The sequence below is a fragment of the Balaenoptera acutorostrata genome, chromosome 3 (genome assembly GCF_949987535.1).
Source record: "Balaenoptera acutorostrata chromosome 3, mBalAcu1.1, whole genome shotgun sequence".
In the NCBI taxonomy this organism is placed as follows: domain Eukaryota; kingdom Metazoa; phylum Chordata; class Mammalia; order Artiodactyla; family Balaenopteridae; genus Balaenoptera; species Balaenoptera acutorostrata.
Genome location: NC_080066.1, coordinates 76655866 through 76673475, shown reverse-complemented (window position 1 = coordinate 76673475; position 17610 = coordinate 76655866). Strand labels below are relative to the sequence as shown.

The 17610-nt window shown below is 40.0% G+C and overlaps 1 protein-coding gene across 15 annotated transcripts in view; it reads right to left on the bottom strand.

Moving 5' to 3' along the window:
- ICE2 (interactor of little elongation complex ELL subunit 2) overlaps positions 1-17610 on the bottom strand; it is a 93042-nt gene that overhangs the window by 10838 nt on the left and 64594 nt on the right. For 11 of the 15 annotated variants that reach the window (XR_009007554.1, XR_009007553.1, XR_009007550.1 and 8 more), the window contains 4 exons: positions 15883-16602; positions 14712-14835; positions 6663-8638; positions 4902-5028 (listed from right to left, as the gene is read on the bottom strand). Coding sequence is in view for 1 of the 15 variants with exons in the window: in XM_057543364.1 (XP_057399347.1) it covers positions 16480-16602 (123 nt within the window). In the remaining 14 variants the exon portion in view is untranslated. Of the gene's footprint in view, positions 1-4901; positions 5029-6662; positions 8639-14711; positions 14836-14903; positions 16603-17610 lie in introns of those variants that run through there. The other 4 variants (XR_009007557.1, XR_009007551.1, XR_009007559.1 and 1 more) reach the window with 4 other exon arrangements.

The following is a 17610-nucleotide window of genomic DNA, read 5'->3' as shown; positions in this document are numbered from 1 at the left end:
GTTTTGGCCGCGCCGCACGGCACATCGGATCTCAGCTCCCTGACCGGGGTCGAACCTGTGCCCCCAACAGTGGAAGTGCAGAGTCCTAACCACTGGACCGCCAGGGAAGCCCCTCATTTGATTTTGATTCTTCTAATCATAATTTATGATACTACAACCTAGGTAGGGCCAAAGCTTACACAGTTCATATACTATACAGAAAAAATAAAAAGGTTTGCTAAGCAAGATAATATAATAAATAAGACACCTCGTGGCATGAGGTTTATGGGAAGGGTAGAGTACACTTCTTTATTCACATAACCTTTGTCTTATTTGCAGTACTTCTTTATCCCATGGCACTATGGCTGTTTATGTACCAGGCTGTACCATTAGACAGGGAGCTCCCTGTTCGTCTTTGCAACTCCAGCACCTCGCCCAGTGTGGGCCCATGGCAGGCTCTGCATCTTTAAAGACCTGACTTCGCTGGACTGTACTCTATTGCTGAGTCCTGTGCTAGTCATCATCGACCCCAGGAAGCAGAGGTTCTGGTCCTAGCTCCTATCCTAATTACGTTTACTTGGACAAATCACCCAGGATCTATGATACTGTTTCTTATCTGGAAAATGAGGGGCTTTGACTAGAAAATCTTCAAATTCTCTTTTAGCTCTAAAACTCAATCCTTAATATGCAAATGTAACTGATTTAGGCACATTAATGTCTATAGGCACATGGATGTTACTAAACGTAAACAGGTCTTATCTACTCATTAAAACAGACCCAGCAGGACTTCTAAATGGAAATACTTTGAATAACAAAATTATATCTCTTCGCAAGGAGATCAATAGATTATTTTTATCAAATACAATTGGCCACCTTCTTTCTCTGCATTCCATTTTTGTCCAAGTTGGGAAGATTACCCCTTGCATAACTGAATATATCCATATAAAGTAGTTGTTTTCATTCAGGGTCTTTGGGTCATGAGACCCTAACATGTTTTTAGTCCCTAAGTTACTCAAATGTATAGCTGTGACTGAAAAACATCACTTTAAAGTAAAATAAGTCTGTTAGAATATTATCAAAATAAAATAACAGGCAACTGTTGAATATCTCTAATGTTGCAAAGGAATTTAGATTTCTAATAATGTGAACCTGTGATAATGTACTCAGATAACTAGATATGGGGATTTATATTGGGGATATACAGATGCTATCAGCATTGATAAGGTTCAAAGAGTCCTCCCATTTTGTAAGGGGACATTGGCAAAGAGCAAGCAGTATGAAGCCGGTTCTGTAACCCAAGAGGCCAAAGTTGGTGCAGGGATGCTATGGGTCATCAAAAGTTGGGGGAGAGCTAAGCTAGGTATCAAGGGGGAAGGTGAGGACACTATGATTTGTTAAAAATTTCAAAGGACAAGAGCAAAGTCTGAACAGGAGATGAGGCCAAGGTTCTGCAGCTGGGACGACACAGAAGCAAGTAGGAGGAGAGCAAGGAGCGTGGTAGACAGGCTGCAGGTGAGGCTGAAGTGGCATCCACTTGCCTCTGTGGCCCAAGGTCATGTGATACCTGGGGGTTCAGCCTTGGTTAACATGAAGAGCAGACACGGATGCTGAATCGTCTCTGCCATTGCTTCAACCAACAATGCAAAAGAGGAGAACAAGAAGGGGGAGAAGAGGAGGACGATGACAGTGGAGGAGAGCAATGTGAGGGAGGATCCTGTGTGACTGTGACACAGAGAGAAAGGGATTGAGAGTCTGTACTCCTGACCTAGGCATACCTATCATCTCTTATCATCTCCACCTTAGTCTCTGCATCTGGGAACTAGGCATTTTAGCCCAGATCTTCTGTGAGGCTTTTGCTAGCTCTTAAATTTATAAGACCTTGCTAAAAACAGAGTTTCAAATTCTGTAAGACTCCATTAAAACAATCACTGAAAGATTCATAATCCAACTTTATTACTCAGGCAGTAGAATTCTGGTTCGACTCCTCAACACTTTGGCATCTTGTTTTCCTGGGGCCCTCGATAAGAATTCCTGATTGCTTTCTAACAGGGTGGATCTCAGGACTGTGTTAGAAGCAAAAGGCAAACAGACAGGTGAGCTGCTCTCATCAGCTCTAGTTGCAGTTTTTTCCTTTCGTCTTTTCAAATGAGAGGTTAGTCTTCCCCAAATCCCAATGCTCCACTCCCTAATTTGGAGATGAACCAGATGATTTCACTGGTCTTTCCCTTCTCTGGTTTCTATGACTCATCAACTATAGCAACCAGGGTGGGGTTAAAAAAAACAACCCTAATATTCAGGTTATGCCGCAACTCAAAAGGAAGGAATCTAAGAAAAGCTGTTAAGATTGTAAAACAATGAAAAAAAAATATGACTCACTATACTCCTAACTTGTTAATCTTTCCCAGGAGGTCTCCCTATATCCGGTGCCCCCATCTTTTCTCTTTAATTATCAATTACATGAATGTTTTGTTTATTGAGTGTTTTACACATATTTTTCTATGAAATTAGTAAAATGCTTAATCTAGTATAGATAGAAGCCTACTTGATTTTGATCACTCATGTCCCTGAGAAAGCTGCCAGTATCTATCTGACTATAGAAATCAGGGTAAATTCATTCAATTTAACCAACATTGAGTATCCACTATATGCCAGGTACTAGGGCAAGACTGCATAGCAGATGTGTCATAGGAGAAAACACATTAACTCTAACTTCAAGATCTGGTGGAGGTAAACGAGTAATTGTAATATAACAAATGTATCAGAAATGAAATCAAAATGCTAGGGGAGCCCAGCAGCACTTAACCCTTAGAGAAAGGAAGTAAGATAGTCCCTCTTGGCCAACGCATTCACAGTTACTCATAGCTATTTAAAGTCATTGTGCAATCATAAAAGAGGAAATGTAACATACACCAAAGTATTCCATATCCATGGGAAGCGTCAATGTAGAGAGATGTGGCTGTTAATTTTTTTTTTTGGCTGTTAATTTTTAAAAATTTCATTCCAGGGACTTCCCTGGTGGTGCAGTGGTTAAGAATCCGCCTGCCAATGCAGGCGACACGGGTTCGAACCCTGGTCCGGGAAGATCCCACATGCCATGGAGCAACGAAGCCCGTGCGCCACAACTACTGGGCCTGCACTCTAGAGCCCGCGAGCCACAACTACTGAGCCCACGTGCCACAACTACTGAGCCCACGTGCCACAACTACTAAAGCCCGCGCGCCTAGAGCCCGTGCTCCGCAACAAGAGAAGCCACCGCAATGAGAAGCCCGTGCACCGCAACGAAGAGTAGCCCCCACTCACCGCAACTAGAGAAAGCCTGTGCACAGCAATGAAGACCCAATGCAGCCAAAAATAAAAAAAATAAAAAATTAAAAAATTTCACTCCATTATAAAAACAGGTAAAGAGGATTAGTCACTGGAGAAGGTGTATATTTATTTAATGGCACCATTGTCTAAACTGTGGAAATATTTTTGGAAATCCTCCACTTAAGTATTTCCCTTAGAGCCTAAGGCAAATCCTGGTCACTTGAGAGGAGTTTTGAGGAACAGCTAAAGGTCACTCTGAGACAAGGTCCATGACTAAGGGAGCAAAAAATAGCAGGAGGAGAGAATACCGCCAGCTAGGGTTAAAAACACATGAAGGCGTGATCAGGCCCTCGTTTGATTACATTGTTCAATGGACTCAGTAGTACCTTTTTTCTAGTTTTAAGGAAATTTGATTGTTCTGATATGAGGTCTGAAGTGGATATCTATCAGCCCAATAAAGTTTTCAGAGTTCCTGAGATGTTAAATATTCAAAATTATGTAATACTATTTAAAAGTAATGTTTTTGGTGAAAAATGTCCAAAAATATATTGGATTGAAGTGGAATCTTCAATAATGACATATCTATGGATGAGGTACTTATATAACAAAAAAAATTCTCAAAAACCCAATACTCCCATGGGCAAGGGAATAGCCAAGTTTGCTGCAGTTTCCAGTGAATGACATCAGCCTCCTGTAAGTCTCCAGCAAAATGAATTCAGTTAATACCATCAGTCCCTTTCCCCTTCCAGAGCCAGTGGTATTCATGTGGGCATTCTGGAGAGCTGGAACAAACCTAGACAGAACCCCAGACAGCTGCAGAGGAAAAGGAAAAGGCACAGAGTTGGTGGATACAGGGCCGGCCCAGAGACCTCTACCAGCCAGTTCTCACAAAGGTTGACTACTCTCCTGGAGCTGCAGTTATTCTTCCTTCATAAACAGAAATCATTTCTCAGAATTGTTAATATTGCTTTTGTTAGTCTTTTAACAAGTTGGTCTGTTTATAAGTTAGGAACATAAAAAAAAGAATCATCCACCTTGTATTGTTAAAAAAAAAACACACATGAAGCATGAACACACTTGATACCAAACTGAAAAGGAATGGGGGGCGGGGGCATGTCCTGAGACCCACATGGGTTGGCAATGTTGGTCTCCATATTATTATTAAGTTTTAACGGGTTAAGTTCAATTTTCTCTCTCAAGGCTGTAGTATCCATTTTAAACGTTTAAACATTAACATAAATATCACGTAAACATTGAAACGTTCTGGGGAGGAGGTCATGCTGTGATTTACACAGATTCTCAAGTCCCTGAGAGAGGGCAACTTGGGTTTCAATTTGGGCACTGCTGCTTGCCTCACTTTCTTTTTCCTTCCTGGACTCTAGAGTCCAAGCTTTAAAAGGTTAGGAGAGTCCAGCTAGGTAAAAGTAACATTTAAAGAGTTAACCATCCTTTATTAAGCGACCTTCTTGGGAGGATACCACCTTTTTTTTTTTGCATTTAGAATCCACTTCCAAGTGACACAACTGGAATTTAATTCCCTAAAGAACAACTTTTGCAAAGGAACCCTTATCCCATTTAGCTTTGAGCCCTAGAGGAAGGAGAGGCATCTGGCTTACCTTGTGTGAGGATCTGTAGTACTTATTACCCATTTCTGACGTGTCCAACTCCAGTATATTTAAGATCTGCACCTTCTATCTCATTGGCTCGGTCACATTCTCACAAATGTGGCAGGCATATTTGGTACTGCAGAAACAAAGGTGAACAGATTGCTGAGTAAGGTTGATCACCATAACCTCAGGTTTAGACTGTAAAATAGCCTCCCTTGATTCCCCCACCCGCAGGCTTCCCTACTTTCCATTCTGCCTCCCAATCTATCTGACATACTACTGCCATACTCTCCATTATAGAAGTTTAATCATGTTGCCCACCTCGACTGCCACCCTCATTAAAAAGCTTTTGATTACTCCCCATCTCAAGACAATGCCCTCTGTTTCTAAGAAGGCACTCAGGGCTTTTTCTTAAGTTCTCCCAAGCACACTTTCTTAAGTTCCTTTTGGTCTCTTCACCGTAGTTACCCTGGGCAGGCCTTAGGCACCCTGGATGTCCTGCCATTACAACATGCTGTGCATGTTTCTACCTCTGCAGCATGGCTCATACTTTGTCCCTCAGCTTGAAATTTCCTTTCCAGTCTGACAAACTCCTTTCAAGTTTTAACTCAGATGACATCTCCAATTGATGTGATCTGACAATTCTTCACATTTATACAGTGACTTGCAGTTTAAAAAGAACTTTTATATCCATTATTTATTGGAAGGCCACTAGAGCCTGTAGAATATGCTGGGAAGGCATCAAATTCTGGATTTTAGAGATGAAAAGACCCAGGCTCAAAGAGGGGAGAGATACAGCCTTAGCAAATGGTGGAGTTGAGACTAACTCAGTGCTCTCTGCTCCCCCCTCATCGCTTGCCTCTTCCAACAAACTCTGGACTGGCTACTTCTAAGACTCAGCATCTCATACCTCTCCAAGTTGCAGCTGACAGTCTTAACATTCTGAAGACTTCCCCAACTGCTGGATGTGAATTAACTCTAGCAGGGGCTCCTGGGAGGCAGAAGGCTTGGCTGACAGCAAACTCAGCACACCCTCATATGCAAAATGGCATTTTGGCCTTAGGCACTTAGTAAGTTACACAGTCCTTGCTCCTTAAGAGTAAAAGCTTTCAGGCACTAGAGTGTAGCATTAAAAAAAGCCAAACTGAATTAGGGACTGACCTACCACTTTATTAGCTTCCCAACATGCACACATATACAGAGACATTCAAGCCTGATGCACTGTGATTTCAGTCACCCTCTTCCTGAACTCAAAAGAACTCATTGTGTAATTGGACAGAGACTATTTCCAGCTGCCCACTGCGGCACTTGGGAAACTATAATTTGCATCACTTTTGGTGGGGCAGAGGGCAGACAATATACTTGTCAACTATTTGTTTTTCACATTAGTAAAACTGCTGTTTGCATACTGTTGGGACCCAAGACTAGCTAAACATAAAACACAAACTCCATAAAATACATTCTATTTCTTAAGTTTGATAGAAATGTTAACTTTCTCATTCAATTAAACAAAGAGATTGTAATCACTTTATTATCTATTTCGGACTCATTTCTCACTTTCAGTTGAAAACTTCCAGGAGTAAATTTAAATATTGTCTCATGGAGGATGATGGAGTCAGTAAGGCTGTGCCTGGACACAACATCCTATTTATTTGGAGTCCTATCTAACAGGCTAAAATCAGAATACCTTACAGTTTAGTTTCTGCAGTCTAAGTTGGGCAGAATTTTGTTGAAAGAGCAGTTTGCAAACTGGGGAGGAGCTGAGTTTACCTGGCATTCACACAACCCCACAGTTGGGGAGCAGGCTTCTTTTCAGCATGCCGGCGACTGGACATGGGTCTCACTCTTTGACAAGGGAAGTTTTTTGTTTTTTGTTTTTCTGCCGCAGAAAGAATCACAGATTACATATTCATGTCCAAACAAGCTTTGGGTGCTAGATAGAATGTTTTTAAGAGGTTTTAAATACAGGGTCTTCCAAATTGTTAAATCTAACCTGAATTTATACTTACCTTGTTGCTCTTAAATGACATATAGTAACATTGCGAGTTAGACAGTATTGTAAAAATGTATCCAAAACATGGAACTTCAGTCTTTCTTGAGAGGTGACTGGCATGGCCTTTAATAAGCACAAGTTTTTATTTTTATTTTTATTATTTATTTATTGCTTGCTTGCTTGTGGGATCTTAGTTCCCAGACCAGGGATCGAACCTGGGCCCTCAGCAGTTAAAGTGTGGAGTCCTAACCACTGGACCACCAAGGGTTTCCCTAAATACAAGTTTTAAAATTTCTTTTCTTGTGCAGGGCTCATAGCTGCCCATAGACTTGCCCTTATGAGTAAGGGATCTAAGACTGAGTTAGAGACAACTTAGCCGCATGCTGGTAAATGGGGAGGTATCAGCACAATTTAGTGGGTGTTGATGCAGCATCTGGAGGCTGCCTCGCCCTGTGCTTGGTCTTGGGTTAGACACACAGCTGTATAAAAACATAATCGTTGCCTGCGAGGAGCTTACAGTCTGTTTAGGGACTTGTGAAAAATACTTGAAAGAGAATAATCTAGGTAACAACTGAGATTCAAATTTTGTGGTATTATAATAAGTACAGTAGGAATTTAAAGCAGAAAAGTTTTGTTTTTAGGGTTTTGAACTGTAAGGAAAATTTCATGCTCGGGACCCTAAAAACAGGAGTCCCTGATTCCCCCACCCCCTGCCATTTCATTTAGATTCTTGTCTTTCTGCCTGATTGATTATTCAATCTAATAGCCTTTTCCCTTCAGTCTTCATCCTCCTTGACCTTCCTATAATACCTGACACTGAACAATACATTTTGCACAAACTTTTTTTCTTTTTAATTAATTAATTTTCTATTTATTTTTGGCAGTGTTGGGTCTTTGTTGCTGCATGTGGGCTTTCTCTAGTTGCGGCGAGCAGGGGCTACTCTTTGTTGCAGTGCGCAGGCTTCTCATTGCAGTGGCTTCTCTTGTTGCAGAGCACGGGCTGTAGGCTCATGGGCTTCAGTAGTTATGGCACACGGGCTCAGTAGTTGTGGCGTGCAGGCTTCAGTAGTTGTGGCCCGCGAGCTCTAGAGCACAGGCTCAGTAGTTGTGGTGCACGGGCTTAGTTGCTCCGCGGCATGTGGGATCTTCCCGGACCAGGGCTTGAACCCGTGTCCCCTGCATTGGCAGGCGGATTCTTAACCACTGCGCTACCAGGGTAGTCCCTTCACAAACTTTCTCTTCTGAAATAATCTCAAATTTATAAAGAAGTTGTAGAAATAGTACATATAGCTCCTATATACCTTTCACCAAGACTCCCTGTTAACGTTTCTCTGCCCAAGTCCTCCAATTTGAGACTAAGTTGTAGACGTGATGTTCCATTACCAATTTTTACTTCAGTGTTTATTTCCTAAGTACAAGGCATGCTCTAACATAACCACAGCAAAGGAAATTAACATAGATACATTACTACCATGTAATCTACAAACTCCATTCAAGATTTGCGGGTTGTTCCAATAATGTCCTTTACTGGACTATACATACAAACCAGGATTATGAGTCCCATTAACTTAGTCTTTAAGTAAAGCAGTCCTCCAGTGTTTCTCTGTCTTTCATGATCCTGTCAGTTTTGAAGATTGCTGACCAATCACTTTATAGACTACGCCTTTGGGTTTCTCTGGTATTTCCTTATAACTTACGCACATTTGGCAGGAACATACCACAAAAGTGATGCTATGTTCTTCTTCATGCATACCTAGAAACACACATTGTTAATTTGTCTCATTACTGGTGATATCAACTTTAGTTACTTGGTTAAAATAGTTTCTGCCAGGTTTCTTCAGCATTAAGTAAACTAATAAGCATGTTATACTTATTAATAATAATAACTATCTGGCAGTGAGATTCTTTAAGACTATGCAAATATTCCTATTTGCCATCAAATTTTCACCAACTGCATTTAGCATCCTTTGATGATTTTTAGCTTTATTATTATTATACTGGTTGCAAATTGTGACTTCTCTAATTCCATCATTCTCTCTAGATTGATTGGCATTCTACCACAGAATATTCCCTTTTGCCCCATTTTTTAATTCACTCATATCTGTATGGGCTTGTGGACTACTATTTTACTCAAAGGATTTCAATCTGTTACTATCATTATTTCATGCTCAAATTAAAATGGACCTGGGAACTCCTTTAAGCTAGCTCCTGTTCTTTTGACATGCACCCATCATTCTTTGAGCATTTTCACACTTCCAAGTTCATCTTACAGCTTCCCTTCCCCATTCTTGGAATTAGTAATTTATCCAAGAAGCCCCAGTTTCTTTAAGTGAAGAATGGGACTTGGAAACCAAGATCTGGGTGCTGGTGCTAGGTGTGCTCATTACTACTAGAGTGCCCTTGCTTCTAGACCCTATCAGCAGAATTAGGAAATATGTATGCATATGTATACACACACATCTATTTCTCCACCTCTGTATACATTAAGTACCATGATTTCATTTCCAATTCCAAACCAATACTACAGGGTTTATTCTTGCCTTCCTCTTTCCCATTATTCTCAATGTATTTATTTGCTCAGTTAATCTGGTATGTAACCAAACTCCTAGCCCCTTGACCCAAATAAAGGGGAAGTGGAAGAAAAAGAGTTAAAAAAAAAAAAAAAAAAAAGGCCATCTTGGTTGTAGACATGCCCCAATTTCTTGGTATGTCAGCCCAAAGGTGGGTCCCCAACCTTCCTGTTTCTTTCTCCTAAGTTGCAGACCCACATTTTCAGTCTATAGGTTCCATAGGATATCACCTTAATTGTACTGCCAACATTTGGTTGAAAACATAACTAGTTGTCTCTTCACCCCAGCCATATTCTCCCTCTAATATTTTCATATTGTAAAATAGTATGAAGACTTTTTCCTTTCTAAATAAGCCTTTATATTGTAACTCCTAAAATTGATCATGTCATCTTGCTCAAAAAGCCTTCAATAAATCTTCATTGCTTTTATTTATTGATTGATTGATTTAATAAATTTATTTAGGGCTTCCCTGGTGGTGCAGTGGTTGAGAATCTGCCTGCCAATGCAGGGGACACGGGTTCGAGCCCTGGTCGGGGAAGATCCCACATGCCGCGGAGCAACTGGGCCCGTGAGCCACAATTACTGAGCCTGGGCGTCTGGAGCCTGTGCTCCGCAACAAGAGAGGCCGCGATAGTGAGAGGCCCGCGCACCGCGTTGAAGAGTGGCCCCTGCTTGCCACAACTAGAGAAAGCCCTCGCACAGAAACGAAGACCCAACACAGCCATAAATAAATAAATAAAATAATTTTTTAAAAAAATAAATAAATAAATTTATTTATTTTTGGCTGCGTTGGGTCTTCGTTGCTGCGTGCGGGCTTTCTCTAGTTGCGGTGAGCAGGAGCTACTCTTTGTTGTGGTGCGCGGGCTTCTCGTTGCCGTGGCTTCTCTTGTAGAGCACGGGCTCTAGGTGCGAGGGCTTCAGTAGTTGTGGCTCGCAGGCTCTAGAGAGCAGACTCAGTAGTTGTGGCACACGGGCTTAGTTGCTCCGCGGCATGTGGGATCTTTCCGGACCAGGGATCGAGCCCGTGTCCCCTGCCTTGGCAGGCGGATTCTTAACCACTGCACCAACAGGGAAGCCCTCTGCATTGTTTTTAGAATCAAATCAAACTATCTGGAAATAACAGTCAATACCTTCCGCTATCAAGCTTTAACTTACCTCTTCAACTTCATCTTCCATTTATCATCCTTTACCTCCGTGGTTATTAAATAAGCATATTTGCTATTTCCTAAAACTAGCTCTTTTCATAAGAATTTCCCTCATGCCCTAATGCTTTGCTTCCTTTTTATCCACATTAATATTTTACTTGTCTTTCAAACACAGATTAAAAGTCATTTCTACCATGAGTTTCTCTTACTTCCAAGTATCCCTTTTTCTTACTCCTGTCACTATTACGTCACTTGAATATTCTGCTCTGTATTATAGCTAATCGTGCATACCTATCTCCCCAACTAGATTAGGTAATACCCTTAAGGCAGAAACCAATCTTATTTATCTTTAAATCTCAAGAGACTGGTATAATGTATTACAATAGATACTCAAAATATGCATTATCAATTCAACAGAGGACAGGCAAGGTTTTGAGAGGCATGAATAAATGCGAGCAGATGTAGCTTTACGTGTAAAAGCATGCAGGTAGGGGCAAGAATGGCTACTCTGTGTGTTGGTAAAGCCTGACTGGAGCAGATGTTGTGTTAATGCAGGGCTTGGGAGAGACCTGAGACCCATGGCAATGGTGTGGCACTGCCTTACTGGAGTGTGCCTCTTAAGAGTAACATGCACATACTCTCCTGGGCTGTATATTTTTGGGTAAGCAAAACCTGGGGTGGGGAATATAAAAAGGTTTCCTTTTCCCCTCTAAGAAATGCACATTCTTCAAGAAAAGGGAAGGAGTAATTCAACCCACTAACCACAGATTCTTTAGGTTTCTTCACTTTCAAAACAGCAATTAATTTACACTCAGGCTTCCCCCCAACCCCAGTTCCTTAGAGAATTAACCGGGTTATACCATGCACGTACAACAATTAAAAACTAACCCTTGGTAGGTCCTTGCTTGATCACTTTCTAACAGTAGCTCATATACTGAAAGCAAACATATACGCCAAGGTAACTGAATCTTCTTATTTGTTGAGGCAACCTGGAGACCGATCCTAGAAATATATGTCTGGGCCTCGACTTTTTCAGTAAGCTTTGCTCAGCAGATTGGACCCAATCCCCAGATAGATGCTTGTGTGTCTGCCCTTATGTACTTTGATAAGAAGTCTGGACAGTAGCCAAGGGAAGACAGCAAGAGTGGAAGGATCAATGAAATGCATACCCTTTATTTCTACATCTCAGTGAGAAACTCAATAAATCCTGACATCAAATACTCTAAGGTTTGATTAAAAAGTACCTGCCATACTCAGCCATAAAAAGAAATGAAATTGAGTTATTTGTAGTGAGGTGGATGGACCTAGAGTCTGTCATATAGAGTGAAGTAAATCAGAAAGAGAAAAACAAATACCGTATGCTAACACATATATGGAATGTAAAAAAAACCCACAAAACAATGGTTATGAAGAACCTAGGGGTAGGACAGGAATAAAGACGAAGATGTAGATAATGGACTTGAGGACACGGGGAGGGGGAAGGGTAAGCTGGGACAAAGTGAGAGAGTGGCATGGACATATATACACTACCAAATGTAAAACAGATAGCTAGTGGGAAGCAGCCGCATAGCACAGGGAGATCAGCTGGGTGCTTTGTGACCACCTAGAGGGGTGGGATAGGGAGGGTGGGAGGGAGACCACGAGGGAGGAGATATGGGGATATATGTATATGTATAGCTGATTCACTTTGTTATAAAGCAGAAACTAACACAGCATTGTAAAGCAATTATACTCCAATAAAGATGTTAAAAAAAAAAAGTACCTACCATATGCCTATAAAATATGAAAAACATCTTAATATCTCTACCAGCATGTCCATCAAGAACTTCATATTTAGCATGTTGGTAATAAAATATTAAAAAGTGTTCTCTCCCCCTCTACCTTAAACCTGTGCCTCCTTCTATTATCTCTAAAACGTTTATGGTGTCCAAACACAGAATCCAAGTAGAAATGGAAAGGAATAGGTTAACTTCCTTTGCAGTTGCAAAAGAAGACCCAAACAGAACTATTTCCAAGTTTTGCAATAAAGATTTTCATTGTTTCCACCTCACTTTCTTATTCCTTAACATTTATAAATCTGACTTCCATTGTAGCCACTTTAATGAAACTTCTCCTTTTACTGGATTTCTATGGTTCTTCCCGGGGCTCTATTCATGGTCCTTTCTTCATTTCACTCATTACTGCTACGTCATCCTTTTCTCTGATTTCAATCACCACAGATACACCAACAATTCCCAAATCTGTACTAATGAGATCAGGCTTCTCTCTCTTGAGTTCAAAACTCAAATGATCAACTATCTTTGACACCAACTATCTCTATGTCAGATTTAACATGTGGGTAGTAAGGAATTTTTTTAAACTGTCCTCTCTTTTCTCTCCACCCTAAACCTATTTCTTCTGTATGCCTAAAATGTTCACGGCATTTGTGAAGGTTTAAAAATATGTTCACTAAATCTTTTTATACTCCTCCCTTCACAAGGTGAAGCCTGAGTGTGGACTTAGTGACTTGTTTCTAACAAGGAGAATATGGCATAAGTGACAGTATTTGACTTCCAGGACTAGGCCTTAAAAGACACTGTGGCTTCCTCCTTGCTCTGTCTTGGATTGCTCTCTCTGGGGTAAGCCAGCTGCTACGTCAAGAGGACACTCAAGCAGACCTATAGAGAGGTACATGTGGTGAGCATGAGGCTTCCTGCTAACAGCCAACCAGAGACTGAGAACTTCCACTGCTACCACGAGAGAGCTTCCTTGGAAGCAGATGCTCCAGCCCTATGCAATCCTTCAGACGACTGCAGCCCCAGCCAACAGCTTGACTGCAACTTTATGAGGCCTTGAGCCAGAGGCACCCAGCTAAGCTGCATCTGGACTCCTGACCCACAGAAACTCTGAGATAATAATTATCTGTAGTTTTAACTAGTAAGTTTTGGGGTAACTTATTATGCGGCAATAATGGCACACCCAGACCCAGAATCCAAGGAATACAAGTGGTGAAAGGAAACGACCATTTTAAGTGAGCTCTCTCCCCACTCTAACCACACTCCTCCTCGTACTTTCTCAGTAACACTGTTATTCACCCAGTATCCTGTATGAGGAACCTGAAAGTCATATTTGACTCTCCCTACCAACTATATCACCAAGTTATCATTTTTTTTCTTCCATCACTTAAGCCCATCCCTACTTTTTTTTTTTTTGGCCGCACCACACGGCATGTGGGATCTTAGTTCTCTGACCAGGGATCAAACCCACACCCCCTGCATTGGAAGGTGGGGTCTTAACCACCGGACCGCCGGGGAAGTTCCCCATCCCTACTCTTATTGCTTTAATTCAGGGCCTTTACCATTTTTCAATTTTGATAACATACCTTTGCAACTTTTCTCCTTCCCTATAGTCTTTCCCAGCTCCATTCCATTCTCTAGATTAATGCCAATAAGAACTTTTTGAAGAATATTTCTGATCATGTTATTTATTTTTATTAAAAAATCACTACTAGTTCCCACATTGCACAGGACAAAATTCAAATGCCATAGCATGGTATGTCTGTCGTGTCCTATAGCTTTTTCTCTCATCTCCACGTCACAGCCTACAATCTGGCCATCTTTCACCTTTGCATATGCTGCTTTCTTTCTGTGTGGAAGATCTTTCATTCTTTCCTTATAACTCTTACTCTTTTTTAAAAGACTCAGCTCAAGGTTTATCTCAGAACCTTCCTTAATTATCAGGTCCAGATTAGATGACTTCCTTGTATTACTTTATCGGGGCACTTATCACATAGATCAGCATGTGTCTTCCACTAGAATGTTAGCTCGTGAGAAAAAAAAATCTATCCTCGATACCTAGACATTCATTTATTCATACATTCAACTTATATCTACTGAGCAACTACGACAGACACTGTATTAGGTGTTTGTTACATACTAGTGAACAAAACAAAAATGCCCTACCCTGGCATAGCTTGTAGTCTATTCAAGAAGAAAGACAGTAAGTTAAATAAACAAATATTGTGATATATGAAAAAAGAATTTTATCAGAGAGTAAACGTGAAGACCTACTTTAGGTTATGTGGCATACAGTACAGATGCACTCAAACATTTACCGAATGAAATGTTTATACCTTCACCTCAGAGATATAAGTGGGTCAAGCTCATCACATCCTTGCCAACACTGAGTCTGTTTTTTTTTTTTTAAATCTTTGCTCATACTGCCAATGTCACTTTCTTGCTTATACATTCTCAGTACTAAAAATCAAGAAAAAGAACACAAGATCAAATATACATTAGAAAAAAGAGGCTTGATAAAGCACAAGTGGAAAACAAAGTCTAGCTTTATATATATTATCATGGTTACTCAGATAGATGGCTAAGATAATCTCAAAATAACCACCTGTAAGATCACACATTTTACTAAGTAAAAAGTACACTAAAAAAATGAAAGCCAAGTCTTTCTGGTATTCAGAAGTCTGAAGCAATCATTGTTTAGTTTTTTTAAAAGAGCAAATTCCAAAGGAATCCCTGCCTCTCCCTTGGTTCACTGCCAAATAACTCACAGCTGGAATATTTCTGGGAAATATGGGTATATGACAAAGTTAAAAAAAAAAAAAAAAGATCAAGACCACTGAAAACCAAGCTCAATATTTTAAAATGGGAATGGCAGGATGAGGAAACTATATATTAAAATGCATAAAACTTTACTAGTAATTGCTCATTAATTAAAAAAATATTTTATAACCAACCAGGAAAATCAAAACTTGGTAGTAAATAAAATACTTAACTGCTATTTATAACAGCTGAGAAGGTTTCTAGGACTAGTTTCTTATATTAACATAAAATGCATAAAAAATTCCAAAAACAAAGAAATATTGCCCTGGATTACAAAGCTTGTATTTTACAAAAGATGCACATATTTAGTGCACATTAAAGAAGAGGAATACAAAAGTTAAATAAGTCCATCCCTTCTTAAGTCCATCCCTTCTTATTATTGGCTATAATAACATCAATTGATCATGCCCTTTTCCAAATTCATCTCCACGGTCCTGAAAAATTTAAATGAATCAGTGTAGATGAAGAAAAATACCTTCCGTTTTACCACACATTAGCCTTGTTGGTTGAAATATGAGATTTTTCTGGAAACTATACTCATCTCTTTGCTTTTAGTAGTGTATTTCAACACTTAGCCAGGATTTGTGCCAAGAGATAGAGGCATTCATCACCGAACCTGTTACACCACAAGAGTTTTTTTCTTTTTAAACAAACTGATGATTGCCCAACAAAAAACTGTTAACTTACTTGTGAATTTTTAGAGGCAGAGAGTTTTTTATTTTTTATTTTCCTTTTTTGGCTTCTGCAATGGAATTTCTCCAAGTTTTTAAAGATATTAACTTCATTAACCTGCAACAATCATCATTTTAAAGTAGTATATAAAAACTGTCAGATGGGTCAGAAATAAGGTTTACGTAGCTCAAAATTATCTCTGACAGTGGCAAGATTTAACCTTTTGAGCCAACCTCAACAGACCGGCAATACAACTCAAATTATTAACATAATACATAATGATAAATATTGCTCTTGAAAAAAAGCAAATTATTTTCCTACTTACAATTTTTTGCAAAAGGTCTACTATAAAAATACTTTCTTCTCTCTTTATTTCCCTGCCAATCTGGAGCCTCCTCAAACATCAGGTGTTAAGAGCACAACATTCCATTTTAGTTGGAACACTGCTTCACATAGTCAATGTGTATTTTCGAGGCACTATAAAAACTCTCAAGAACAGTAAAATAAAAACATTCCTCTTGCCTACAGATCTTTCAGGTATATTTCCCCTCAAACTTTGCTAAATTGAATGTTGTGATAACTGGTTTTTCTTCGTTTTCCATGGTACAGTCCTTAAGTTATTTTTCTTTTACTTGGAGCCACTCCTTCATTTTCAACTTGCTGAGTAGGCAGACTTTTGGTTTCCATGGAAACCGAATTCCTGCGGCTGCGGGTAGGCATTCTTGTTCCACCAATCTAAGAGATGAAGCAAAGAACAGGACGGCTTAACATGTTTACAACATTCTCAAACACAGTCAACTCTATTATTTACACATGGACTAATTACCTTGCAAATGGTCCTTTATATATTTTTAATCCCTAGCCACTTAACTGCTTCTAAGCAAGCTTTAATCTGACAGAGTTTTAAAGTACGAAACTTTCAAATAACAATCAGGGAAGGAGATACATCAGGGTAAATGGAGAGAAGTGAAGAGGAAAACCACACTTTGTGCTAAATTTGGGAAAGTTTGAAATGCTAAATGAGAAAATGAGGGAATGACAGGCCTTTAGAGCAATGTGCTTACAATAATGAAACTGAAGGGCAGGAGAAATGAAAAATAGGAAGGGAGGGAAAGGAAATACGAGAAGGTCAGAGGTGGTAAAGAGAGAGAAGAAATTATGAAATGGAGAAAGAGACAGAGTAAGAAAAACAGAAGAGTCCAAAAAAGAAGAAGGATAAAAAGAATAAAAGTGAAACGAAGGGAAAAGAAAAAAGACCCCAATTTGAAAGGAAAATTGAGAGGCTGGAAGAGAAGAGCAAGAAAGAAAGAAAGAAAGAAAAAAGAAAAGGGGGAAGGAAAAATTGGAAGGCGATTACAGAGGATGGGAAAAGAGGAAGAAGAGAAGCAGGGGAAAGAAGCTTTGTTGGGGTGCTGGTTCTACCTTATTATCTACTCTTCCTCAGCACAAGTTGCTACTCACTCCCACTTTCTAGCTCACACAGTCTAGGGAAGAGAGAGTGTATTCTTAGGATGCAACCCCTTGCTAATTGCAGTCCCACTGAAGATGAGGTCTGGAAATACTGTCATCCCCTTGGCCACTGGAAGAGTATAAAATTTTAAAATGAGGTAATGGAGAAAGCCAGGCCTTACAGAGAAGGACAAAAGCTGTACAGCCTGAAACCATTTCCCCAGAACTTGTCCATATCTACCTCTATTTTCTTTAGTGACCTTGCACCCCCTTCTATTTCTTCACATCTTCTCC